The 24,915-nt window shown below is 47.9% G+C and overlaps 5 protein-coding genes and 1 long non-coding RNA gene across 11 annotated transcripts; 3 read left to right on the top strand and 3 right to left on the bottom strand.

Annotated features, from left to right (window-relative positions):
* Nucleotides 1-18: 18 nt before the first annotated feature.
* LOC136195085 (uncharacterized) lies at nt 19-1,532 on the top strand. Its single transcript, XM_065984356.1, has 8 exons — nt 19-83; nt 133-232; nt 283-694; nt 748-935; nt 983-1,030; nt 1,079-1,201; nt 1,255-1,313; nt 1,364-1,532. Exons 1-8 carry the CDS (start codon nt 40-42, stop codon nt 1,386-1,388), a joined length of 999 nt encoding a protein of 332 aa, XP_065840428.1. The 5' UTR covers nt 19-39; the 3' UTR covers nt 1,389-1,532.
* On the bottom strand, nt 1,256-2,213 carry LOC136195087 (zinc finger HIT domain-containing protein 1-like). 2 transcript variants are annotated; one of them, XM_065984360.1, is made up of 7 exons: nt 2,153-2,213; nt 1,930-2,100; nt 1,829-1,869; nt 1,735-1,773; nt 1,584-1,678; nt 1,429-1,509; nt 1,256-1,377 (listed from the first exon to the last, which is right to left on the bottom strand). In XM_065984360.1, exons 1-7 carry the CDS (start codon nt 2,157-2,159, stop codon nt 1,356-1,358), a joined length of 456 nt encoding a protein of 151 aa, XP_065840432.1. In that variant the 5' UTR covers nt 2,160-2,213; the 3' UTR covers nt 1,256-1,355. The 2 variants fall into 2 exon arrangements, with proteins under 2 accessions (XP_065840432.1, XP_065840431.1); XM_065984359.1 differs by having other exon boundaries at nt 1,256-1,509.
* LOC136195068 (dynein axonemal heavy chain 3-like) lies at nt 1,596-22,612 on the top strand. Of its 2 annotated transcripts, XM_065984331.1 has the most exons (87): nt 1,596-1,787; nt 1,855-4,068; nt 4,152-5,331; nt 5,397-5,490; nt 5,604-5,678; nt 5,735-5,826; nt 5,884-6,008; nt 6,149-6,918; nt 6,965-7,069; nt 7,118-7,248; nt 7,299-7,488; nt 7,541-7,735; nt 7,785-8,041; nt 8,099-8,303; nt 8,352-8,555; nt 8,606-8,739; nt 8,789-8,984; nt 9,033-9,227; nt 9,290-9,472; nt 9,518-9,646; nt 9,702-9,938; nt 9,990-10,093; nt 10,144-10,234; nt 10,285-10,352; nt 10,404-10,927; nt 10,990-11,423; nt 11,478-11,648; nt 11,706-11,843; nt 11,891-12,034; nt 12,084-12,248; nt 12,297-12,431; nt 12,482-12,569; nt 12,622-12,752; nt 12,812-12,912; nt 12,975-13,089; nt 13,146-13,279; nt 13,329-13,517; nt 13,565-13,763; nt 13,826-13,983; nt 14,035-14,115; nt 14,170-14,319; nt 14,371-14,590; nt 14,642-14,755; nt 14,811-14,948; nt 15,005-15,099; nt 15,149-15,656; nt 15,711-15,902; nt 15,953-16,086; nt 16,150-16,312; nt 16,366-16,488; nt 16,538-16,597; nt 16,645-16,803; nt 16,856-16,933; nt 16,985-17,185; nt 17,238-17,393; nt 17,459-17,659; nt 17,713-17,846; nt 17,896-18,013; nt 18,066-18,119; nt 18,173-18,259; nt 18,312-18,362; nt 18,409-18,474; nt 18,527-18,664; nt 18,719-18,799; nt 18,849-18,953; nt 19,007-19,185; nt 19,246-19,332; nt 19,387-19,558; nt 19,607-19,732; nt 19,777-19,954; nt 20,002-20,078; nt 20,128-20,214; nt 20,266-20,356; nt 20,407-20,519; nt 20,579-20,716; nt 20,767-20,864; nt 20,916-21,015; nt 21,065-21,124; nt 21,179-21,271; nt 21,322-21,482; nt 21,534-21,654; nt 21,700-21,792; nt 21,849-21,921; nt 21,969-22,069; nt 22,121-22,231; nt 22,288-22,348; nt 22,403-22,612. In XM_065984331.1, exons 4-87 carry the CDS (start codon nt 5,461-5,463, stop codon nt 22,546-22,548), a joined length of 12,615 nt encoding a protein of 4,204 aa, XP_065840403.1. In that variant the 5' UTR covers nt 1,596-1,787; nt 1,855-4,068; nt 4,152-5,331; nt 5,397-5,460; the 3' UTR covers nt 22,549-22,612. The 2 variants fall into 2 exon arrangements, with proteins under 2 accessions (XP_065840403.1, XP_065840402.1); XM_065984330.1 differs by having other exon boundaries at nt 15,149-15,902.
* LOC136195072 (sodium/potassium/calcium exchanger 3-like) lies at nt 2,159-5,139 on the bottom strand. Of its 4 annotated transcripts, XM_065984339.1 has the most exons (11): nt 5,027-5,139; nt 4,805-4,943; nt 4,400-4,747; nt 4,160-4,343; nt 4,050-4,107; nt 3,797-3,990; nt 3,649-3,745; nt 3,515-3,598; nt 2,725-3,456; nt 2,509-2,679; nt 2,159-2,452 (listed from the first exon to the last, which is right to left on the bottom strand). In XM_065984339.1, exons 2-11 carry the CDS (start codon nt 4,923-4,925, stop codon nt 2,240-2,242), a joined length of 2,202 nt encoding a protein of 733 aa, XP_065840411.1. In that variant the 5' UTR covers nt 4,926-4,943; nt 5,027-5,139; the 3' UTR covers nt 2,159-2,239. The 4 variants fall into 4 exon arrangements, with proteins under 4 accessions (XP_065840411.1, XP_065840410.1, XP_065840408.1 ...); XM_065984338.1 differs by having other exon boundaries at nt 2,509-3,456; nt 5,017-5,139; XM_065984336.1 differs by having other exon boundaries at nt 2,509-3,456.
* Nucleotides 22,564-24,867, top strand: LOC136195077 (uncharacterized). The gene is made up of 6 exons (XM_065984344.1): nt 22,564-23,310; nt 23,364-23,663; nt 23,720-23,881; nt 23,929-24,042; nt 24,094-24,261; nt 24,315-24,867. The coding sequence occupies exons 1-6, from the start codon at nt 22,669-22,671 to the stop codon at nt 24,411-24,413; spliced, it is 1,485 nt and encodes a 494-aa protein (XP_065840416.1). The 5' UTR covers nt 22,564-22,668; the 3' UTR covers nt 24,414-24,867.
* On the bottom strand, nt 23,649-24,461 carry LOC136195091 (uncharacterized). The gene is made up of 2 exons (XR_010671774.1): nt 24,037-24,461; nt 23,649-23,973 (listed from the first exon to the last, which is right to left on the bottom strand). It is a non-coding gene; the product is annotated as an uncharacterized lncRNA (long non-coding RNA).
* Nucleotides 24,868-24,915: the final 48 nt, after the last annotated feature.

Below are 24,915 nucleotides of genomic sequence, written 5' to 3'. Positions count from 1 at the left end.
TATTCATGCGCACGTTAAGTCGTTACGTTTGAAAAAAAAATGGAGGATCGCATTGCTGGCCTCTTGTTGCGAGCCGCTCAGCTGTTAGTGCAACTCTACGTCGCTCACTAAGTTTGCTAAACATCGTTATAGACGAAAAGGAAAAGGCCGACCGCGTCGAGTCAAAATCGACGTCGATGCGATTCTCGCCGAGCAAAGGAAAGAAGACGGCGCAACGACGTCATCAGAAAAGGTAACGATCGAACGGGGCAAAGAGCGTCATAACGATCACTGTCGAAGCAGGAGCGCGAAGAATCGCCTCCAAAGTCGACTCCCAAACCGAAAAGCGTCCGAACCCCCACGTCGAGCATCGTCACTCGTTCGACGTATGCGAAGAAGATCGAAGAGCAGACGGGCCAATCGTCGTCGATCTCGACGCCCAAGCCACCGAGAGAAGAAATCGAAGAGCCTCGCGACGTCGAGGAAACGGCTGATACTTTGTCTCCGTCTCGTCTTCAATCGGCGACGCCGTCTTCGGGCCTGTTTCGACCGACGGCGGGCGTGCGAAGGCGATTAGCGGCTGTCTCGCCGTCGCGGAAAACGCTTCCTACGGTCTCCCACGATTTGACTTTGGTGCCAGAAGACGGGAAGACCAAAAAGCGAAAGCCTGCAAAGAAACGTCCGAGGAAGCAGATTGATTTAGCCGAGTCGCAGTGTAATTTCGTCACTATAGCCAAGCTTGATTTTTTTACTATAAAATGTCTTTAGTTGACGACGGGATTTGGCTTCTCGATATCGGTAAAAAGAGAAGCTCGTCGTCGGTGACGGACATTGATGTCGTCTACACCGTGTTGAAGGAGGTTTGTGATGATTTTCTAGAGGAATGTGGCAGTCCTGACGAATCGCTGGCGCTGGAGACTTTCTTGCAACACGCAAAAGACGTCCTTATTGATATGGTAAGCTTTTAGACAAAATCTTTCTGAAAGAGTCACTGCTTCTTTAGCTCCAAGAAAGGTTTGAGCTTAAAGATAAAGTAAAGGCACTCAGGACTGTGAGTAAAATCAGTTAACTCGTTCCAGCCTAATTGTACTGAATAAAGGTGGAGAGACGCAAGCAGTCACTTTGCAACGAGCTTCTTTCTCTTCAAAGACAAGCTCAACAAGACGACGTCGTAGCAGAAATGCGAGACAAAAAGCGGGAAAAATTGGAAAAACAGGCTGCTGTACGAAAACCTACTACGCAATTGGAAAAAAATTGACAGTCTGATCTTTTTAGATTCAGCAAGCTCAGAGAGACTTTATTACCGAATTGAAACAATTTCTCACAGGCAAAAAGTAAGTAAGTCTGACCTAGTACTAAACACTCCTATGTACACTTCATGCAGTCCACTTGAGACACCTGCGCAATAGTGATACATTGAACACGTGCCTTTTGCATGAGACAACATACCTTGTATCCTTGTGAGTTTCCAGACACTTAACGCTGCAATATCGAGCCCCACACGTGATGCACGTATAATTGCTAGGGAATCTTTAGTAAAGAAAGAAAGAAAGAAAGAAAGAACGTATAGAATAGTCTGAGAGGCACGTGCACGGCACCCTAACCCGCAGACGGCGCAAAATCGTCTCTCCGGAAGTTTGGAAGGCGGCGCCGCCGCCGTCAGGTAATTGGGCCTCGATTTCGCCTCGGGATCGTTTTGCTAGAAGGGGGAATGAGATGTGCGAGGAGGGGAAATACTTTCTTCTCTCCGCGCACCAGTTCTTCGAGTAGAGCAGCAAACGAACGCCGAAATCGCTTCAGAAAACGACGTGAGACATGTTAGCGAAAGTTTGAATTGAAAAGTTCTTACCTGTCCGATTCGGACTTCTGTTTTAGTCTTTCGTCGCTTGGCTACGCGGAAAGTGTTACTGTACTTTTTTGCGCGCGCGCGATATCGACTCTGGACTAAACCTGAAGGCTCTTCGCTAAACGACGGCAATTTGTGCGTGATCTGGGGAACGTTCTTGTGCGGATCTTCGTGAAAATTATCGCGTTCGAGAGCCTCCAGCTGCCTGTCGAGTCGCCGCTGTCTCGTCGCTTCGTCGAGCACTCTTTTAGCTTCCGTCTGCCTCAGTTTGCGACCTAGACAAAGATATACTCGTTCGCAAAAGGCGGCAAAGCTCGATTCAGATACCAGACATGTTGGTTTACATACGGGAACGTTTCGAATGATGTTGTACACTACTTTACAGCATTGCGATCGAAGAAAAGCGGTTTTTCGTTAGCACGTTCTCATCTTGTGACAGTGTATGTCCTGGTAGAAGGCGTAGAAGAGGAAACAACCGTATAGGAAGACGAAGACGACGCCAATCACTCGATTCAGTTTGAATCCGACGGCAATGAAAACTAGCAGAGCTACAGCGAGAATTAGAAGCAGGATAATGCCGAATTTCACATGAGGAATAATGTCGTAAAATCCAAGCCGATAAGCCAACTAGAGAAGAAACAAAAAATTCGCGCGCATTTTCAACTGAAATGAAAATTTCTTACCAATTCCACCGGGGTGAGCAGCAAAATGGGCTTCCCCTTTTCAATCATAATACGAATCAGATACGGCAAGCCAATACCAAGATCGATGTCGAATATATTCGAACCGATTGCATTGGAAATGGCCATGTCGCCAAATCCGTCCCGAGCGACGAGAATCGAGCTCAGAAGATCCTGTAAAAATAGTTGAAATTTTTTTCGGAAATTTTGAACACTCACTGGAATGCTCGTTCCTATGGCAACGACGACGAGTCCCATCGTGTATTCGTCGACGTGAAGAAGACAGCCGACTCGTCCGGCTATCGCCACCGTGCCAAAGCTCAGCGCAAAAATCCACACTATCGACATGGTGAAAGAAAGGAGATAATATTTGCGATGACGCGGTTTCGAGCACGGCGGCACCGTCCACGTGAAGAGGCAGAGAAACGGAAACGAAACGACGAAGGCGACCCACTTGTACGCGCACTTGAAACCGCGCAGCGTGCGACCGCGACACGTCGTCGCCGACTCGAGCGACGGAAAGTGAGCGTTTATCGGCGGAAAACACGGAACGGGTCTCATCATCGAATCATCGTCGTCGTTTTTTTTGTCTCTCTTTTCTCCGTCTTTTTCTGCTGGTATGGAGACTTGAGAGCCGAATTCCGATTCGGCTTTTGTTACGAGATTGTCGTCGTCGTCGTCGTCGTCGTCGTCGTCGTCCGGTGGAGTGACGAACGTTTGGACTATGGTAGGTGGCGGGGTTCGGGGAGCGCTGGGCGGCCGTGCGTGACCGTTTTGCTTGCTCGTCGGTAGCGCCGCCGCCGTCGCGTTGGGCGAGCTGCGCGTTAAGACGCTGCTCAACGGAACGTCGAGCTGGTTTCTCCGCGTGTCCAAACTGAGACGGCGGCTTGAGATGACGTTGAGCGAGGAGGACGAACGGCGTTGACTCGGACCGTCGCTTCCTCGACGCACCTACACGTAAAACAAGGATTCGCTTTGGGAGAAGAAGAGACTATAGAGAACGTCATACGAATGATCCGGAGAGTTCGCCGGCATTTAGATGGGTGAAGCGATGATTGTATATCTCGGCGACGGTCCCTCGTCCGATCACTCCCTACAGGAGAATTTTCATTTAAAGGGAATTTGATTCTACGATGCTCTGACTTGTTCCGGAGGAGATACAGATGCCTCTTCTTCTTCTTCTTCTTCCGATATTTCGTTTGCTGTTTCCTCTTGCGCTGCCGGACTCACTTTGCCTCGCCTATTTTGGGACATCGTTTTGTATTCGTCGCGAAGCTCGTTTTGCGTTTACCGGCACGCCGCAAGACATTTCATCAGACTCTTATTGAATTTCATGACGACGACGTAGACTATGTAAAGAGCGAGCAGGATTGCCGCCTCGTAGTGCTGCACGAGACCGTCCCAAGCGACAATAATGAAAACAGCGATGGATAGCGAATAGAAAAAGGAGTCGCGTGCCAAAGGACGCCAGTCAAGAGACAGCACCTAAAGAAAAAAAATATTATCAAAAACTGCTTATTTTCGTCCGGGCTGAGGCACCCTACCTGTCCAGCTAAAAGAGCGGTAAAGGCAATAATAATGAGCAGGTTAAACACTGCGCTCCTATATATAAAAAACTCATCATCGAATCTCGTTTTACATTGCAGTCTCGTACCCGACTATTGTTCCGACGCCGACGTCGCTTGCCACGCCGACCGACGCAATCGACGTGAAGAGCTCCGGTGCAGACGATCCGGCCGCCATGAACGTCGCCCCGGCGACGTCCTCGGACAGATCGAGCCGCTCTGAAATCGCCTCGAGCGACGGCACGAAGAAATCGTCGCACACGATGGCCAAGCCTGCAGAAAAAAAAGTAAGATCATAAAATAATTTTTAATTAGGAGGGTCCCTTTACCGACGAACAAGATGATAATTGCCAGCACGTAAACGACGACAAATAAGACGGGTAAGTGATCTCTTTCGAAGTCGCACTCTTCCCACGGCAAACTAATGTTGCCCGTCTCCACGTCGATGTCGCGAAACTCGGCGACGACGTCGAACGTGCACGCGGCGAATATCTCCTCTTCCTTTATGTCCAATTCTTCCAATTCGCTCCAGTCGAAGCCGAGCGACTCGAGCTCGTCGGCGCACGACGCGTTTGTTGCACTCGGCGTTGTCGTCGTCGACGCGTTGGCGGTCTCGTTTGCGTAGAGGAGAGACCGTCCGCTTCGACGAGAACTTGCAGAGTTTGAAACCCCGCCCACTATAGCATGCATTGTCGTTTTCTTTTTGCAACCGAGACATCGAGTAGAAGGCTTACGTTTCGAATTAGGGCTGAGAATGGCTGCTGCCGCAGTTATTCCAATCACTAACGTTGCGAATTTTGCAGCCCTGTGCAACTTTCGACGTCCACGTTGGAATCGTGGCAGTTCGGGTTGCATGGTTTGCGATTTTTTTGTCTGAAAGCAGTTTGACGTCGATGAGTCGACTCCGCGGTTTGGGGTTAGCAGCGCCCCTCTTTAGAGTTCATACTTTAGCTTACCTGCTAGAGCGATGACGTGATTTTCTAGTTGTCGTTTTACAAACTCTCTCGCATATCGGGACCTCCTTTGTTTACGTCAACGAATGCTTACAGCGCTGACAGCTCGGTTGCTAGAATGACGTCATGCATAGTAGCCCCGACACCCGGATTTCAGTATTTAAAAATATTTTATTCATTCGTTTATCTATTTCGAGCGTATTCTAATTTTTAGATTTTCTTTGGACTAAATGCCTTGTTTTTCTATCCGGGTTCTAGTGTTTTGTCGTTCGCCCACAGGAAATTGACTCTGCTCCCTGCAACAAAAAGTATAACCAAGCCATAGAAGCCCATGCATGCATGCATGATGCGTCACTCAGGTTGTTATTCTTAGAAAGTGGCTAGCGAAAACGAAGCAGATGCTCAAATCGTCCAGAAAATTGGAATTTCAATAGAAAATGACGACGACGCGAAGAACCGACGCAAAGGCGAGTATAATCGGACTTTGACGAGACGAGAGACGCACATAAACACTGGACGGTCACGGCACGCCTCCAAGCCAATCACCAATCGCTAATATATTGTCTCTATCTCCGCAAAGGAATTGCCGTCTCTCGCCGACGCCAGCCACCGTCCGACGTCGATGGCTCACCTGCCGCGTCTCGACGCGCCCAAGGCGAGATAGAGTCGCAAAAAAACGTAGATTACACTTATCGATTTCCACGGGTTTAGTCCTCTCTAAGTGAACGCCCTAAAGTTCTCATCGCCGGTCCCTACACGACAGCGTCGCCGTACAAGGAGCAGCGCTTTTTTCGCAACGTCAGGTAGGCGAGGGGACCCAGCGGAGCCGCGCGAAGACGGCGTCTGTTATTGTTTCGCAGCGACTCCATTGGAAACAACTACACTCCCACGGCTTCCAAACTCTCCACTGACGCTATATACAAGGCGACTAGATTCGCTGGCAACGACGGTGGCGGCGGCGGCGGCGGCGCGACGTCGAATAGGAGTGAGATGGGGAAATTTCTCACGCTTTTCGTTGTTCATGCCCTCCAGTGTCCCGTTATTTTGTCCCTGGTTTTTTAGCGCCTTGGGGACAGTTCCGTGTTCGAGGGGGGAAAGAGCTTTATCTTTCTTTTTTTTTTGAAGGTCGGACCGCATGGGGGGCGCGTTCCGGTCAGCTGGCGTCGCAGAGTTTGTACGACTTCGGTCGTCGTCGTCGCGCTGCTTCGACGAAGAGCAGCGCTGCTTTCTCATCCGCCGTCTCGAACGGATTTTCGAGAAAGCGCAGTCCTAGTCCCAGCGACGGCGCCAAAAAATCGACGACGTCGGCGAGATCTCGAACGGCTATTCAAAAACGATCCACGACGAAAATGATAACGCCGTCGCTGCCCGTCGAGCCGCCTTTGCGTCGCGTTCGAGTTCAGCAATCCGGTTCAAGGATTATCTATAGCACGTCTGGTTTTCAAGATGGCGGCGCCGGCGGCGGCGGCGGCGGCGGAAATTCGTCCCGGAAAAGTCGGACTTCGTTAGTCGATCGATCTCTCGTTGAAACGCGTGCCATGTCCGTGCCGCTTATCTCCGTCCACGAGTCCGCCGCGCCGCCGTCGTCGTCGATAGACGACGATGCGTGGATTGATTTTGTCGCCTCGCACGGTCTCGTGACGCGACGGTGTCCGGACGAGGCGACGCGCGCCGTGTTGGCGCTGCGCTTTCCGTCCGCCGACGTTTCGACGTGGGGGCTCGAACGACCGGGACGTCCGCCGTCGCCTCAGCTCGAGCGATACGTTAGCGTGTTTGAGAATTGCATTGAGCGCGGAATGCTGTGTCCGCTCAATCGACGGCACGTGGATAACGCCGTCGGTTTGGTGCCGGGGACGTTGAGACGATTCAGATCAACGTTGGAAGAATTGGAGAGGGTATTTCATAGTTTCATTGAAAGTTGACTCTCGAGGATTTGTCTAGGAAATGAACGAGGATTATTTGAGGTCTTTGAAGAAGAGCATATTGGATTATGTTCTTCTTGATCCCGGAGAGCAGAACAGACTAGGAATTTATCCTGTTTATCAGGTGGCTTGCTTGTTGAAGTTGGTCGCACTCTTTGAATCTTTCTTTCAGACTCCCCTGTCGGCTGGTCGAGAAACGTTCCCTTGGCACGAGTCTGTTGGCCCGGTGAGGGAGTTCCTACAGGAAAATCTATTCATCACTCACCCGGCGATGCTGAAATTGCATCAACTGTGGCTAGACAAGTGAGAAGTGCTTGCTTTTCTTTATACGGCTTGCAAAAACTTTAGTTCAGGTATTCGACGCTTCGACTCTTTTCGTTTGAATCCGTGCCGCTTCCCGTGACTTTATCGAGCTACGTGCACGAAGTTCGCGAGCAGTGCAAACGCACCGCCGATCTTCTTCGCTCCGAATGGATCCCATCGTGCGCCAGCATCCTCAGCGATTACAGGAACGAAATAGAAGATATAATGCCTCTGGATAAAGTAAGTCAGAAGCAAAAGCATATTTTCTCGAGATCGTTTCGGTGCGGTGCAGGAAGAACGAAGTGCTCAGATGTTTCTCTTTTTGAACAGCGTTGCGACGCTCATGTCAAATCAGCTGAAAAGTTTGACTCTTGAAACGTTGAAAAAATACGTCGATCTTCTGAATCGCTACGCGGACGGCAACGACTATCGGCCTCCCTACTCGTACGACTTCAATTGCTATCCCCAGTTCCTGACTATCTTTATGGTAAGAGTGACCTTCCCTCTAGACAATAAGGTATGACTTTTTTTTCTAGAAAGGGAATTCCGCTCGTCAGACGATCGAATTCTCGCCTAGCGTGTCGGAAGTGGCGGACGCTCTGTGCGACGTGCTCGACACGCTGCCGGCTTCCTTAGCCGATATTCCTCGCGTCGACAACTTGCTCTTTTTTGAGGAGGACGCTCTCGAAGGCAACAACAATCTGCACGCGATACAGAAGTGGGACAACGCATTAGCAGAAGCGAAGAAATTCACGAAAAGACTCTTGGAAGCAAATTCAATAGGCCTAGCGAAGTAAAGAAAAATACGGGGGGAGGAAAAAATCGACGTTTATAGCCAGCGAGCTTTTAGATATCGAGCTGAGTACCAAGGCTTTGATCATCTCTGCAGCGGAAGAGCGGAAAAATTCGTTGAACTCTTTCTCGAAGGAGAACACAGTCTAGAGGATTTTGCGCGCGAGCTCAACAAACTCAAGGCCACGTCGCTGGCGGTGAGAGACAAACTTCCTTTCGTGCCTATGAAATTATTTCTCATTGACGTGAAACCGGCGATGACGGTTTGAAAATTCGGATTCCCGTGTCGTTTTTATATTATCTTTTTTTAGTTTTTGCGCGATCTCGCTCATCGATTTGCGAATCGTCTCATCAATCACGTCGCCTTGAAGAGTCGACGACTGAATTATGAAATTTGCACGCAATTCGAGTCGATCGAACTGCGACTGGGACAGCATCCGGAAACGACGGCAGAACTCGTTGAACTGCTCGACTTCAATCACGGCTTGCATCGAGGACTGGTGCAAGACATGCGAGTAAGTGGATACGACGAGAAGAGAACGGGGTGCGCTCAAACGATTTTTAGGATTTGATTTCTATCGAAGCGCTGCCGAATCTGACTTTTCTTATGACGTACGCTTCGCTGTCTCCGGAGGACGTGCAGTTGAATGGCATTACGTTTTCGTGGCTTCAACGGATAGTGCCAATCATTCAGAGAACGTGCGCATAAATATATCGCTTTTTGTATTTTTTTTATCTTTTTGTCTAGCGAACGTCGTCTGGGCAAGCAGAAGGACGACGTCATCGAGGAGCTCTCTCAAAGGCGAATTGAACTGAAGGCGGCTGTCGAAGCTGTCGAGAACGACGTGAAGGAACTAAGCTTACTTGATCGAATTACCGAAGCCGAAAGTAATGCGGAGGCGGTGCAAAAAATTCGCGAAAAACTTCACGAATTTGACCAGAAGGTGGGCACTTTTTAGATTAAAAATTTTTTTGGTATATGGGGTGTGTAGACGGCTGAGATGAATGACGAAGAAATGCTCTTGCGGGTTGAAGAGCCGAGCTCGTTCCCGCAAATCGCCAGAGCTTTGAGTGCCTTGGAGCCATTTACAAAGCTGTGGAATTCTGTCGTTCAATTTCAAACTCGGAACGACGATTGGCTTCAGGGATCCATCCTGTCCCTCAATCCGCAGGAATTAGATGACGAGGTAAGGGCGACGTAACTCAAATAAACATAAAAAGTGACCTCTCTCTCTCTCCCTCGTACAAGGTGAGCGGGCTATGGAAAATAGCTTACAAGTTAAGCAAGACGTTTGCCGACGTACCGGGCCCACTCAAAGTCTCCAATCTTCTCAAGCGGAAAGTCGAAGACTTCAAGGAGCATTTGCCGCTGGTTCAGGCGGTTTGCAATCCCGGTCTCAGGGAAAGACACTGGGATAAAATCAATGAGCTGGTAAGACACTCGGTCTTTATTGGTAAGTATCTAACACCGGCGTAGGTTGGCTTTGACGTCAGCCCTCAGCCGGACACATCGCTTTCAGAAATGCTCGACTGCGATCTTCAGCCTTACATGGAAGAGATCGAGGAAATTAGCAACGTCGCGGCAAAGGAATTTTCTTTAGAAAAGGTAACAACGCTAGACATTAAAGAATACGTGTTTTTATCGTGGGCGTTTTTTTCAGGCGTTAAAGAAGATGCTGGGAGAGTGGGAAGACGTCCACTTTTCTTTTATACCTTACAGGGAATCAGGCATCAGCATTCTGTCCGCCGTCGATGACATTCAACTCCTCTTGGACGATCACCTCGTCAAAACGCAGACAATGAAAGGATCTCCGTTTGTCGGCCCGATAGAGGAGGACGTCAAAGAGTGGGAAACGAAACTCGTACTGATGCAGGACATTATGGATTATTGGCTAAAGGTACCGGGGAACGTTATAAGGAGGACGTCTTTGTCTATCTCTTTCTTCTAGGTTCAGGCAACTTGGCTTTATTTGGAACCCATTTTCACTTCTGAAGACATAACTCATCAGATGCCGGACGAAGCGCGGAAGTTTACCGTCGTCGATATAAATTGGTCGGAATTTTTCGTGCAGGTTCGGTGCTGTACTCATTTTTTGTTTCTAGGAGAGAAATTATGACAGCGTCTGTTGAAGATACGAAGGCTTTGGTTGTGACTTCGCGAGCCGATATGCTTAGTCGTCTAGAGCAATCAAACGTGAGAAAAAACACCCTCTTTTTGCTATTTGGCTTCTAATGTGCCTGCAGAACCTCCTAGAAGAAATTCAGAGTGGCCTCAATGAGTATTTGGAGAAGAAACGCCTTTACTTTCCTAGGTTGTCACTAGCGGGTACTTGCTATAATGAAATTGACCTTGTTTTTTGTAGGTTTTTCTTCTTGTCAAATGACGAACTGCTTGAAATTCTGTCTGAGACAAAGGATCCCCTTCGCGTTCAACCTCACTTGAAGAAATGCTTCGAGGGCATTGCTAAGCTGAATTTCACCAGAGACACGGAAATCATAGGAATGATTTCATCCGAAGGCGAATCGGTCGACTTCTCCGAAGTCATCTTTCCGGCAAACGCAAAAGGAATGGTCGAAAAGTGGCTTCTAAAGGTCGAAGAAGTAATGAGAAAAAGTCTTCGCGACGTCATTTCGTCGTCGGTCGAAGCGTACGCGACGACGCCGCGCAATCGTTGGGTTCTCGATTGGCCGGGTCAAGTCGTTCTCGCCGGCAATTGCATTCACTGGACGCGCGAAGTCGCGACGGCGATGGAACGCCGAGGCGGAATGGCCGACTATCTCGACCAGTGCCGTCGTCAAATCGACGACATCGTCGACGTCGTGCGAGGAAAACTGAGCCTGTTGAATAGAACGACGCTCGGGGCTTTGATCGTCACCGACGTCCACGGTAACGAAAGACCTAAAAAAGAAAACATTTTCCTCACAACGCTTTTTTTTCTTCTTCTGAAGCGCGCGACGTTGTCGCTCAGCTCTGCGCCGACGACGTTTCGAATCCGCACGATTTTCAATGGATAAGTCAACTGCGCTACTACTTCCAGCCAGCGGACGCGTCCGTGTCCGTGTGCATGATCACGACGGTCGTTCCGTACGCGTACGAATACCTCGGCAATAGCGGTCGTCTCGTCATCACGCCGCTGACCGATCGCTGCTATCGGACGCTGATGGGCGCGTTGAAGTTGAATCTCGGCGGCGCTCCCGAGGGTCCCGCCGGAACGGGAAAGACGGAGACGTGCAAGGATCTCGCCAAGGCCGTCGCCAAGCAATGCGTCGTTTTCAACTGCAGCGACGGGTTGGACTACAAGGCGATGGGGAAGTTTTTCAAAGGGCTCGCTCAGTCGGGAGCCTGGGCTTGTTTCGATGAATTTAATAGGATTGAGTTAGAGGTTTGTCTGTTTCACCTGGTCAATTTTTTTGTAATGGGGGGCCTTTTTGTTTAGGTTTTGTCCGTCGTTGCTCAGCAGGTGCAGAGTATTCAACGGGCCGTCGCGCTGCAGCTGGAGAAGTTTGTCTTCGAAGGAACCGAAATTCTGTTCGATCCTTCGTGCACGATATTCATCACGATGAATCCCGGTTACGCTGGTCGTGCCGAACTCCCGGACAATTTGAAGGCACTACGACCTATAATTGCATTATTTCGTTTTTTCTCATTCCTCTTTCTAATATAGGTGCTCTTTCGTACTGTCGCGATGATGGTTCCGGACTATGCGATGATCGCCGAAATAATGCTCTATTCGATGGGCTTCGTTAATGCGAGAAGTCTCTCCGGGAAAATTGTCGCGACGTACAAGCTGTGTTCTGAACAGGTAGGCCCGGGGTAGCTAGGGAATCGGTCAAATGAAGTATGCTTTAGCTATCCTCCCAACATCACTACGATTACGGGATGCGCGCTGTGAAATCGGTTCTGACTGCGGCCGGCAACTTGAAGCTACGATGTCCTGATCAGGAGGAGAGTATCTTGATTTTGCAGTCGATTAATGACGTCAATTTGCCGAAAGTACGGCTTATAAATATCCTACTTCGGCTTTTCATCTTTCTTCTCTCAGTTCCTCTCACACGATATTCCGCTCTTTGAAGGAATCACGTCGGACTTGTTTCCCGGCGTCACGCTGCCGAAATCCGATCGCGGGACGCTGGAAGACGCTTTGCTCGACAGCATCGCGCGACGACAGCTACAACCCGTGCCCTGGTTTGTCGAAAAAATCGTTCAGGTGAGAACTAAACGTTTGGCTCGAGACTCGCTTCATTTTGTTTTTCAGATTTACGAAATGATGCTCGTGAGACACGGATTTATGATTGTTGGCGGCACATTAGGCGGGAAAACGTCTGCTTTTAAAACATTGGCAGAATCGTTGGGAGAACTGAACGAATGCCAGATGATGGACGAGTTTAAAGTAAGCCCGATGTCCCAGCGAAGAATTTACAATGGAGGGTTTCCGTTTAGGTGAATTACCGGGTTATTAATCCCAAAGCGATTACAATGGGCGAGCTTTACGGCTGTTTTGACCCCGTTTCGCACGAATGGACCGATGGTTGGTTATCATTCGCGCGCGTTGACGCGCGACAATTAATAGAATGTTTTAGGCGTTTTGGCGAAGACGTTTCGAGACTTTGCCAAGTCGTCGTCTCCGAATCGCAAGTGGATCGTTTTTGACGGACCAGTCGACACGCTGTGGATCGAGAACATGAACACCGTGCTGGACGATAGCAAGAAGGTACGTTCGTTCTTTTTTCTGCATTCCTGCTGTGTTCGCACCGCGGTACACGTACACAGCTTTGCTTGATGAGCGGAGAAATCATTCAAATGTCTCCAAAGCAGACGATGATTTTTGAGCCTGCGGACTTGGAAGAGGCGTCTCCGGCGACCGTGAGCAGGTTAGTACTAAAAAAGGGCGTTTGCTGTTTCTGGATGGAACGAAATTGTGCCAATGCTCAAGATGTGGAATGATCTACATGGAGCCTTCTCAACTCGGTTGGAAACCGCGAGCGACGTCTTGGCTCGAGACGAGTCTTCCCAACTCGCTCAGCGAACTTCAACGGGAAATGGTCACTGTAAGGAGGTTCCTAGCATTTTTAAATAAGGAAATCAAACGAGCGAAAACTTTTAGTTGATGGTCGATTGGCTTGTTCCTCCTTGCTTGGAATTTGTCGGTCGGAATTGCCGCTCTTTCGTCAAAATGTCGCCAATCTATTTGGTTCGTGCTATGCTTACGCTCTACGGGTGTCTCCTCGACGAGCTGTGGTATAACGTTATATCATTCTACATGTCTTTCTCCTAATCGGTTTCTTAGGATTGCTGAAGCTCCGGTTTCCAGCTTGTCTATCGTCACGTCCGTCAGCGACATGCGACGGCAAAGAGAGGAAGAGGAGAAAAAGAAGAGCATGGCCGAAGCGCTAATAAACAACTGGCTCCAAAGCTTCTTTCTCTTTTCAGTCGTTTGGGGCATAGGAGGTGGTCTCGACGCACCCAGCCGATCAAAGTAGCGCGATAACACACAACTTTATTACGAGCCAATTGCGTTTTTAGATTCGATCAGTTCTTTCGTCCTCTTGCTGCTGGTATCAGTCAAACTCATCCGCGTCCGGCTCGGCTGAAGCTTCCTAAGCACTGCCAGTTTCCTCAGAAGGGTTCCGTGTATGATTACTTTTACGATAAAGCGGTCAGCGGGGTGTGGAGAAGCTGGGAAAGCGCCGTTGAAAGACTGGAATTAACAGAGACGGCCAAAGTAAGAGAAATTGCCGTCGTAGAGGCTAGGTCATGATTGTATGAATGGCCCAATACGTCTAGATCAGCTCATTGATTGTTCCTACACGCGAAACAGTCCGACAAACGTATTTTCTTGGGACTTTTGTGTCTCAAGAGAAATCCCTTCTTTTCGTTGGACCTACAGGAACGGGAAAGAGCGTTCTCACTAGCAATTACTTGCTAAACCTGTCTAAAGAGAAGTACTTCTCATTCCTTTCGTCTCAGTTTGTGCTCTAAAGAATGTTATATAGATACGTTCCAAATTTTGTTAATTTTTCGGCTCAGACTTCAGCCGGATTGACTCAAGAAATCATTCTATCGAAGCTCGATAGGTCTATTTCTATCCACGACATTTAGTCGTTTTTGAAATAATTATGTTTGCACAGGAGGCGAAAAGGAATGTATGGGCCTCCCTTCGGAAAAAAATGCATCGTCTTCGTCGACGATCTCAACATGCCGGCTAAGGAGAAATACGGCGCGCAACCGCCTATAGAACTCCTACGACAATGGGCCGATCACAAGTGCTGGTTTGACAGGTAAAAAGCTCGATAATCGTAAATAAGATTTCATCTGCTCGTTTCTTTTAGAAAAGACACGAGTACTCTTGAACTGGTTGACGTTCAAATTGTGTCGGCGATGGGTCCTTTTGGCGGCGGGCGAAACGTAGTGACGGAGCGGCTGCTTCGTCACTATAACATCATCGCAATCGACGAATTCGACGACGAGACGATGAAGGGAATTTTCAGCGTCATCATCGATTGGCACTTTGGCCAAGGCTTTGATTCAAGTATACGTCGACTAGGGAGAGTAAGAATCGCCATCATATATACATAGTTCCTGTAGAATTCGTTATGCTAGATTATCATCAATGCCACGACTGCTGTTTACAAAGAGTCGATAAATAGTTTCCTTCCAACGCCTCTAAAGTCACACTACGTTTTCAATCTGAGAGATTATTCGAGAGTCATTCAGGTATGATGGAGATGCTATAGCATGCATCGAGATAGAATGAGTTGGTTTGTGCTAGGGCGTTCTTCTGCTTCCTCACACAAAAGCAAGCGAACCGGACAAAGTTATCCGACTGTGGGTCCACGAAGTGTATCGCGTTTTTTACGATCGGCTAATCGACGACAGCGATCGGTCCGCCTTTTTTGCTATAGTGAAGGTGCGTGAGCGCGCCGGCGCACAGCAGGTCTCCTATTGAACCCAATCTGTACGCAGGACTCAATTGGAAAATATTTCAAGTCGAACTTCAATTCGCTCTTTTCTCATTTGACGCAATACAGGAGTGAAGTCGTTGACGACAATATGAGAAGGTAAATACAGGGTCTTAGCTCATATATGATCAACGGTTTTTCTTCTCAGTCTCTTCTACGGAGATTACCTCGTTCCCAATGCCGAGCCGAAGATCTACGACGAGATCAAGGACTTAGACAAACTGCAGAAAGTCATGGATCATTATCTCGACGACTACAACGTCGTCTGCAAGACGCCGATGCCTCTCGTTCTATTTCGTTTTGCAATCGAGCACGTTTCTCGTATCAGTCGAATATTGAAGCAGCCGAAAGGTCACGCTCTGCTCGTCGGAATCAGCGGCTCCGGACGGCAGAGTGCGGCGAAATTGGCGGCGCACATGGCCGACTATCGGCTCTATCAGATCGAAATCACGAAGACTTACACGACTGCCGATTGGCGCGAGGACGTTCGGAAGATGATGAAAATGGCCGGTTTCGAAGGGCAGCCAACCGTCTTTCTCTTCGGCGACAATCAAATCAAAGACGAGTCTTTTCTCGAGGACGTCAGCATGATTCTCAATACAGCCGACGTGCCGAATCTTTTCGAAGCCGAAGAAAAAGCGGAAATAATCGAAAAGGTCGAGACAAGAATCATTTATCTTATTTTATTTGAATTATTTTTTGGTTTACAGATGCAGCTCGTTGTTCGCGACGAGTCCGCTAAAATAGACACGACGGCCGTCGCAATGTATAACTTCTTTCTCGAACGAGTTCGTTCGCATTTGCACGTCGTTCTTTGCATGAGCCCGGTGGGCGACGCATTTCGCAATCGCCTTCGGAAATTTCCGTCTCTCATCAATTGCTGCACTATCGACTGGTTTCAGGCAAGAACTGTGTTGGGAGGGACCGTTTCCCCTTTGTGATTTCTCTCTAGGCGTGGCCCGAGGACGCTCTGGTCAGGGTGGCCGATCACTTTCTCGACGACGTGGAAATTCCTTTTGAACTTCGAGGCAAAGTCGTCGGCATGTTTGAGCATTTTCACGAAAGCGTTCGCGAGCTTTCTTTGAGGTAGATAATCTCTAGTCTCGGCCCGGAGTCCCCCGCGGTGTTAACGTTGGTGCGACGTTTTAGCTACTACGACGTTCTGCGTCGTCATAACTACGTGACTCCGAATTCCTACTTGGAACTCATCAAAACGTTTAAGATACTGGCGAACAAAAAGAGACGTAGCGTTCTGTCGGCTAGGAATCGTTATCTGACCGGTCTCGAGAAGCTCGACTTCGCTGCTACTCAAGTGCTGTGTAGACTCTCTCGAGTACGCGCTCGCGAAAACGGTTTACTATTCAGGTGGCTGTCATGCAAAAAGAATTGAAAGAACTTCAGCCGGAGCTGATTAAAACGAGCGCAGAAACGGATCGACTCGTGACGACGATTAAAGGGGAGACGAAGCAAGTCGAAGCCAAACGAGAGGTACTGTGCGAGGAGACGAAATTCACATTATGTAACTTCTTCCCTATAGACAGTCGAGGCTGACGAAATGATTGCTAACGAAAAGGCTGCTGCATCGAAAGCAATGAAGGTTGCATTAATTGATTTAGAGTACGTTATTGCTAAATATTTTATTAGGAAGAATGTGAACGCGATTTAGCTGTGGCTATTCCTCTGCTGGAGGAAGCGATAGCTGCTCTAGATACTCTCAAGCCGCAGGATGTTGCGATGATGAAGACAATGGTTAGTCCTCCGTCTGCCGTCAAGTTGGTCATGGAAGCAATTTGTATCATGAAGGTACAGCACGGTAGAATTGTTAATTAAAAAGGCATCTGCATGTGTGGATTAGGGAATCAAGCCTGAACGAAAGCCTGATCCAAGTGGCATGGGAAAAGTGATTCAGGACTATTGGGGCCCTTCGAAAAGAGTATATAACTCATTAGCTAGTAATCCAGGATTTATGATGCTTGCACTTCAGGTTCTCAGCGATCTGAAATTTCTCGAATCGTTAAAAGTCTTCGACAAGGACAACATACCAAACGACGTCATTCAGAAAATTCGCTCGCAATACGTCACTCATCCGGACTTTGATCCGGTGAAAATGCGAAATATTTCGTCGGCGTGTCAAGGCCTGTGCAGCTGGGTTCGAGCCATCGAAGTCTACGACAAAGTTGCCAAGGTATTTTGTTCCCACTCTTATTTAATTTTTCTGCGCATATCATTACTACTAGGTCGTTGCACCTAAAAGGAAAAAGTTAGCTGAAGCCGAGGAAGAATTAGCCGTGAAATTGAGAGATTTGAAGGCAAAGAGGGCGGCCCTGAATAAAGTTCTTCAGAAACTTGCGTCGTTGAATAAAGACTTGAAGGCCAAGAAGAAGAAAAAGAAGGTTTGTGTTGTGAACTTGAGCACGTTGAAAACCGGTCAAAAAGTCCGACTATACTCGCTTTTCAGGAATTAGAAGTAAGCATCGAAATCTGCTCTCAGAAACTCGTACGAGCTGAGAAACTCATCAATGGATTGGGCGGGGAGAGGGAGAGATGGACGCAGGCTGCCGAATCTCTTGGAAACGACTTGCACAACGTGGTGGGAGACGTTCTCCTTTCGTCTGGAATTGTAGCCTATTTGGGAGCGTTCACGGTGGAATTTCGACAGGTAACGTAGTCAGAGAAACGACATTTCTTTTAGAATCTTCGAATTTTATACAGAAAATTGTCACGCAATGGATGGATCAGTGTGAAAGCAAGGGAATACCGTGCTCCAGTAATTTTTCGCTCAATTCGACGTTGGGCGATCCGGTTGTCGTCCGCTCGTGGCATATAGCGGGTCTGCCAGTGGACAGGTATTGCTCAGTTCAATTTTTGGAAATGACACCACCGTTCGTTGTGTAGCTTTTCAGTGGACAATGCTATAATCGTGAGTAACGCCCAGCGATGGCCGCTCATTATTGATCCCCAAGGCCAAGCCAATAAATGGATTAAAAATTTGGAAAAGCCAAACAATTTAGAAGTAGAACGAAGTCAACGAACCGAGCTGTGGGGCCTTCACTTTTTGGTTTTAGGTTGTCAAATTGTCGGATCCAAATTACGCTCGAACACTTGAGAATTGCATTCAAGTAACGAGTGCACTAAATGTCCGTCACAAGTCTTTGTATTATTATGACCATAGTTTGGTACTCCGTTGCTAATGGAGAACGTTGGCGAGCAGCTTGATCCTCTATTGGAACCGTTACTTTTAAAGCAGACCGTTCGACAGGTACGCACAATAATGACGTCATATGATATCTCGTTTTGATTTTGATTTTTAGGGGGGCGTGGAGTACATAAAATTAGGAGAAAATCTGATTGAATATTCTCGCGTAAGATACGCGCATATGAAGTTGTATGGGTGCGAAGTTTTTGTAGGACTTTAGATTCTATGTGACTACCAGGCTTCGAAATCCTCATTTCTTACCAGAAGTTTCTATCAAAGTATCTTTGAATTGATGTTTTTCGTTGTGTGATTAATTTCTTTATAATGCAGGTGACTGTATTAAACTTCATGATTACACCTGCCGGTCTGGAAGACCAGCTCCTCGGAATCGTTGTCGCCAAAGAGAGACCCGAACTAGAACAGCAGAAAAACGAACTAATTGTGGAAGGAGCCAAAAATAAAAAAGACGTACGTTGGCCTTGAAAATACCACGAAAAACAAATTTCATCATTGAGTCTATAGCTAAAGGAGATCGAAGGTCGAATTCTCGAAGTTCTGTCTTCGTCTCAGGGTAACATTCTCGAGGACGAAACGGCTATACAGGTCACACCACTAAAAGCTAGACTTCTGTGCTCACTTCAGATTGGTATAGGTTCTGTCGAGCAGCAAGAACTTGTCTGCCGAAATATCGAGAAAGCAGGAAGCTGCGTCTGTGACTGAGCGCCAAATCGATTTGACGAGAGACGGCTACAAACCTGTAACGATTACACATTCACTGGCTTTCCTCGTCATTGGTACAGCGGTGTTTAGGTGGCCAAGCATTCCGCTGTTTTATTTTTTACCATTTCCGACATGGCCAATGTTGATCCGATGTATCAGTACTCGATGACTTGGTTTGTCGGACTTTTTCTGCAGTCAATAGGCAACAGTCGACCGTCTGCGGATCTTAGCGAGCGCATAGCGAATCTAAACGATTACTTCACCGAATCGTGAGCCTCCCATAGAAATATTCCGCTAGCGATGAATCCGAATCTGGTCACGATTTGTAGAATTTATAAGAACGTTTGCCGCTCTCTGTTCGAGAAGGACAAACTGCTTTTCTCGTTCCTTCTCACCTTAGGGATTTTGCGAAGCAGGTCAGTCCTACAGGAATGCCACTGAGTATTTTCAAAGTCTTTCTGTTTCTCCAGGGGACAAGTTGACGACGACGAGTGGCGATTTTTATTAACAGGCGGCGTTGCTTTGGACAATCCCTATCCCAATCCGGCGCCGGACTGGCTGAGTGACAAGTCGTGGGCAGAAATTGTTCGATGTTCGCAGCTGCCAGCGTTTCGAGGACTACACGAGAATTTCAAAGAGAAGGTTTTTTTCACCATGGCAGAATTCTGTATTGCGATGAGAAATCTCTAGTTGTCCGAGTGGAAAACCGTTTACGACTCGTCTACGCCGCATGTCATTGCCAAGCCCGAGCCATGGCGCACTGTATCCAATCGTCTGCAGAATCTCATCCTTCTTCGATGCCTGAGACCCGACAAGGTACGCCGTATAAAATATTGTAGTAAAAGTACACCGTTTTTTAGATCATTCCAGCGGTTCAGGATTTCATTGTTGACAGCATGGGTCTCACGTATATAACTCCGCCTACGTTTGACTTGCCGAGTAGTTTTGCCGATTCCAACTCCAACTCCCCTCTCATATTCATCCTTTCGCCTGGAGCCGATCCTATGGCCGGTCTCCTTAAGTTTGCTGATGATACGGGTAGGAGCATAGAGCTCAAATTTTTAAAATTTAGTTTTGTTATGCAGGCATGGGGGGTGAACGGTGCAATACCATTTCTTTGGGCCAGGGCCAGGGTCCTATTGCGGCGTCAATGATTGAAAAGGTGCGCGATCCTATTTGCTTTTTGGGGATTTGTATAATTTTTTTCCCAGGCAATTGTAGCCGGTCACTGGGTAATCTTGCAGAACTGCCACTTGGCAGTTTCTTGGATGCCGCAGCTGGAGCAGATCTGCGAGCAAGTAAGATTTATTAATTTGCAGACTGATCAGCCTTCCACCGTTTTGACGTAGACAATTTTTCCTGGAAGAACACACAATGACTTCAGGCTGTGGCTGACCAGTTATCCTTCGGAAGATTTTCCTGTTCTCGTACTACAGCACGGTATAATCAAAATGTTTGCTTTGTTCAGTTGTATCACTAATCGCCTTTAGGGGTGAAGATGACGAACGAACCGCCGAAGGGACTTCGCGCAAATCTTCTTCGTTCCTACCTCAATGACCCAATTTCAGATCCATCTTTCTTTTCTGGCTGTTCCAAGTCTCGGGTATACGAAAACCTTTAGCGTCAATGCGACAATCGATCTGATTGGTTCCGTCGTTTTAGACGTGGAGAAAGCTTCTCTTTGGCCTTTGCTTTTTCCACGCTATGGTTCAAGAGAGACGTAACTTCGGTCCTCTAGGCTGGAACATTCCGTACGAATTCAACGAATCGGATCTAAGGATTAGCGTCAGGCAACTTCAAGTGAGCTCTGTAAAGTCTACCCTACGTTTCTTTCCATCCTGTCCTTCTAGCTATTTTTAAATGATTACGATGAGGTTCCGTTTGATGCTCTTTCCTATCTGACGGGTCAGTGCAATTACGGCGGTCGAGTGACAGACGAGTTGGACAGGTTTGCGCAATCACTCATCAGATTATGATTGGGTTCTAATTCTTCCTTTAGACGTCTTCTCGTCAGCCTTCTTGATCGTTTCTATTGCCCCCAAATTTTCGATGACGACTACAGATTTTCTCCTAGCAGAGTTTACTTCGCTCCTCCTGATGTACGCACTGCCTCTAATAGGCGCTTTGGAACCTACGCGTGCTCTTTAGGGCGAATTTGATTCGTACGTTGATTACATCAGAGATCTCCCTATTACACCCCACCCTGAGGCAAGTTTATAATTAATAAATTCTCCTAAAAATTATTTCGAATGTTTGTAATAGGTATACGGTTTTCACGATAATGCAGACATCACAAAGGACCAGAAAGAAACGCAGCAGTTGTTCAATAGCATACTTCTCACTCTTCCACGACAGGTGAGTCAGACTCCCGTAATTACGGAGCTCAGTGAAAATCGTTTTGCCAGACTTCTGGTGGAGGCAAATCATCTCAGAGCATAATTCAAGATCTAGCGTCCGACGTTCTGTCGAAGCTTCCTCCTAATTTCGATCTTGAAGCGGTGACGTCGAAATTTCCCGTTCTTTACGACGAGTCAATGAACACGGTATTGACTCAAGAACTGATACGGTACGCGATCGAACTCCGTCCTCATTGTACGTCAGCACTGATACGCAACAGATTCAATCGCCTACTGGTCGTTGTTCGCTCAAGTCTGGAAGACTTGAGAAAAGCCGTCAGGGGTCTCGTAGTCATGTCATCGGAGCTGGAGGAGGTGTTCAACAGCATGCTAGTTGGAAAAGTATAATACATTTTCGTTGTGTCGTTTGCTGAAAATTCGTCTCAGGTTCCAGCGCTATGGGCAGCTAAGTCGTATCCGTCCCTAAAGCCTCTAGGCGGTTACATTGCCGACTTGATGGCTCGACTGACTTTTTTTCGAGTGCGAAAGATTATGGGGTAGTTGAAGCAATAGGGGTTGTATCATTTGCTCTACAGAACTGGATTAAGAAAGGCGCTCCGACGGTTTTTTGGATATCTGGGTTCTATTTTACTCAGTCGTTTCTGACAGGTAAGTCAGACGACACGAGAGTATCTCAACTAATTTTTCTGAGATAGGCACCATGCAAAATTTTGCGAGAAAGTACGGAATTCCGATTGATCGTTTGGGATTTCAATTCGACGTTCTTAGTGACGAATCAAACGCTGCAAAATCTCCGGCAAGATATCTCGCAATGGGATATATTTAGAAAACGAATTTTTGCTTTCAGGATGACGGCGCATACGTGAGAGGATTTTTCATGGAAGGTGCAAGGTGGGATCGACACGAGAAAGTCATAGCAGAATCCCTGCCCAAAGTTCTGTTTGACTCGGTCCCAATTGTAGGGCTAAGACTATTGTATGGGAGTGCAAATAACCTAGAAAACTTTCTTGGTAGATTTGGCTCAAACCTGGCGAAAAAGAAAATTTTGAAAAAAGGAAAACGGTTTCGTGTCCAGGTTTGATCGACGTACTGTAGTTTTTTTCTACCCAGAGTCAATAATTCTCCTTAGTGTATAAAACGAGTGCTCGTCGAGGGACGCTGTCTACTACTGGCCATTCAACGAATTACGTTTTGTCAATTGACTTGCCATCTAACCGGCCTTCTAATCATTGGATTGATCGAGGTGTAGCAATGCTTTGCCAGCTGGACGACTGAAGGGAGCATCGCTAGTTTTCTATTTTACATCTGAGAGTTAATTAATAGCATTTACGAATTGTTTATAGGGCACGTGTAGACGAGGTCCGGGGAACTCCTGTCTCGTAGCGACCCTCCAAGATGAACGAAAACACTTCGACGCCGCCGCCTTCTTCCGCCGCCGAAGAGGCTCTCTCCCTCTTCGCCAAACTCACGTCCTCACTCGAAACCATCCACGAGAAGAACGATCGCGTTCTAGAAGCTCTAGAAGCGGCCGAAACGAAAGCGATGACAGCGTCGTCCAGCGAAGCGCCCCTACTAAAGAATCTCCGCGCTCGACTATCCGCTGTCCACGCCCCAAACGCGAACCTAGTGCGCGATCTCAAACGAGCCGCCGCTCTGTTCGAAAACGAGTACAAAGACGTTCTATCGTCGAAAAAACGCCACGAAACGCTTCAGCGCGAGCTCGACGTCGATCGGCGCGAGTTGGGACGTCGCGAAACGGCGTTCGCCGCCGAACGCAAGGCATTTATGCGCGAGAAGTCGAACTGGACGGAGAAACTCGACGCAGCGAAGCGGGAAATCGTCGAACAGAACGATCGTCTCGCCGATTTGTCCGAGCGACTCGCCGGCACGAAAACGGCGCTCGATTTGCGCGAAAGCGAGCTCGTATCGGAGCGAATTGCACTCGAAGAGGAACGACTAGCCGGTAAAGTGGAGAAACGAGCGCGAGACGCCGACGGAGGGCCTTCTTACCGCGAAATCGATGAACTAAAGCGACAGGTAAAATAAACACCAAGTCAATTCGAGTGAGGTGAACATTTTCTCTCTCGCAGATAAAGGAGCATATCGTACGGGCAATGGAAGCGGAGAATTCAAAATTACGCGTCGAAATGGAGCTCTATCAGGCCTGCGAAGAGGCGAAGCGATTGGCTCGAACGAACGAGCGACTGAAACGCGAAACGATGCAGTCGCGTCAACTGTCAACGCGAACGCTTCAGCAATTCGAACGACGAACGACGGAGGCGAATCGAAAGCTGAGCGAACTCGGCGGAGAAGTCGTCAAGGCGCAGGAACACGCAAAACGATTTCAGGACCTTTTGGTCGCGGAAAAACGCAAGCAGAGAGGAATGCGAGTAATTAATATAAGACAAAAAAATTAAATATTGATAATTATTGATTTTTCGTCTAGCATGCTTTGGAGAAGGCGCTTCAGCGTAACGTTCCCGACAGTGACGACGAGACGGCGTTGATTTCTCAGCGAGCCTACGTGCAGACGTTGAGTGACACGCTGAGTCTTTCAGCGAATAAGACGTCGCCTATGCGAGTCGAAGACGTCATGAAGAAAAATGAGGTAATCTGATATATAATATATGAACTTTTTTGAATTTTTTTTCTAAGGGGCTGCTAGTCGAGGTAGCCAGTCTCAAGGCAGACGTAAAGAGGCTGCAAATAGAGAACGGAGATCTCATTAGAAAGTTGAAAGGAGCCCATGAAGACGCTCACTACCTTAGAGTAACAGATAAAATAATCAAGTATTATGGATGTGATTGTTTTTTTTTTCAGTCTCAGGTGTGCACCAATATGGCCGATCGAGTCGAGCTTCAAAAGCGTCTGGAAAAGTCCCATCGGCGCTATAGGCAACTAGAGGCGTCCCTCACTCGACAGGCTGGAGATTGGATCACTCAGAAGAAACTTGCTCAGCAAATCGAAGAAGAAATGAAGTGGACGAAAGTGAGAGACTCTTCAAAGGGGGAGAGTATTTATAAGCCGGATTTTGTGTCTAGATCAATCCTATTCCGGTCCTAGGAGCGTCAGAACGCGCTGCAAGTCAGAAACGGCCCGCTCAAAGACAGAGCCGACTTATTCACGTTGATAAGTGGTAGAACTTTTTTTCGAACCCTTTTGTACCTTTTCTACTTTTTTCCGATGCGTATAGAAGACGCTTTGGCGTATAGAAGACGCTTTACTGTTGCGCGTGTATAAAAGGTGATATTGAGGGGCGTGGTATCAGCTGGACGTGGCGGCGCGCGTCTGTAACCGAGCTACTACGGAGCTGGAACCGGTGGATTGCTTGAGACTGGGACCCCTGCCATACGTTGTGCTATGCCGATCGGGTGTCCGCCCTAAGCTCGGCTTCAACATGGGCAGACGCGGGGAGCTGCGAATGTCCAGGTTGGTAAGGAGGAACATACCGGCCCAGGCTGGAAACAGAGCAGGCAAAAGTTCCCGTGTGGAGCAGTAGGGGGATCGCACCCGTGAATAGTCGGCGTATGGCATCCCAGTCAATACAGTAGGACCCGGTTCCTTTTTTCTTCTTCCACTCTGCGTATGCGAAATGGTTCAAAAAGGCGCTGTAACGTAAGAAAACGGCTCATTTTTGGCTTT

Source organism: Oscarella lobularis, chromosome 14 (genome assembly GCF_947507565.1).
Source record: "Oscarella lobularis chromosome 14, ooOscLobu1.1, whole genome shotgun sequence".
Classification (NCBI taxonomy): domain Eukaryota; kingdom Metazoa; phylum Porifera; class Homoscleromorpha; order Homosclerophorida; family Oscarellidae; genus Oscarella; species Oscarella lobularis.
Note: the sequence above shows the minus strand (reverse complement) of the source record. Positions and strands in the feature narration are given on the sequence as shown.

Excerpts from the sequence above, each read along its gene's own strand:
- LOC136195085 (XM_065984356.1), top strand. The coding sequence starts at position 40 with ATGGAGGATCGCATTGCTGGCCTCTTGTTGCGAGCCGCTCAGCT. Across the intron at positions 84-132 it reads TTGTTGCGAGCCGCTCAGCT|ACGAAAAGGAAAAGGCCGAC; the intron begins GTTAGTGCAACT and ends ACATCGTTATAG. Across the intron at positions 1,202-1,254 it reads AATTGGAAAAACAGGCTGCT|ATTCAGCAAGCTCAGAGAGA; the intron begins GTACGAAAACCT and ends TGATCTTTTTAG.
- LOC136195072 (XM_065984338.1), bottom strand. The coding sequence starts at position 4,925 with ATGCAACCCGAACTGCCACGATTCCAACGTGGACGTCGAAAGTTGCAC. Across the intron at positions 4,344-4,399 it reads AATTATCATCTTGTTCGTCG|GCTTGGCCATCGTGTGCGAC; the intron begins GTAAAGGGACCC and ends TTTTTTCTGCAG. Across the intron at positions 3,746-3,796 it reads AAATGTCTTGCGGCGTGCCG|GCGAGGCAAAGTGAGTCCGG; the intron begins GTAAACGCAAAA and ends GTCCCAAAATAG.
- LOC136195087 (XM_065984359.1), bottom strand. Across the intron at positions 1,870-1,929 it reads GTTTAGCGAAGAGCCTTCAG|CCAAGCGACGAAAGACTAAA; the intron begins GTTTAGTCCAGA and ends CTTTCCGCGTAG. Across the intron at positions 1,510-1,583 it reads CGATTTTGCGCCGTCTGCGG|ATTCCCTAGCAATTATACGT; the intron begins GTTAGGGTGCCG and ends TCTTTACTAAAG.
- LOC136195068 (XM_065984330.1), top strand. The coding sequence starts at position 5,461 with ATGACGACGACGCGAAGAACCGACGCAAAG. Across the intron at positions 18,120-18,172 it reads CACTTGAGAATTGCATTCAA|TTTGGTACTCCGTTGCTAAT; the intron begins GTAACGAGTGCA and ends TTATGACCATAG. Across the intron at positions 18,475-18,526 it reads TACCAGAAGTTTCTATCAAA|GTGACTGTATTAAACTTCAT; the intron begins GTATCTTTGAAT and ends TTTATAATGCAG.
- LOC136195077 (XM_065984344.1), top strand. The coding sequence starts at position 22,669 with ATGAACGAAAACACTTCGACGCCGCCGCCTTCTTCCGCCGCCGAAGAG. Across the intron at positions 23,664-23,719 it reads GCAAGCAGAGAGGAATGCGA|CATGCTTTGGAGAAGGCGCT; the intron begins GTAATTAATATA and ends TTTTTCGTCTAG. Across the intron at positions 24,043-24,093 it reads AAGACGCTCACTACCTTAGA|TCTCAGGTGTGCACCAATAT; the intron begins GTAACAGATAAA and ends TTTTTTTTTCAG.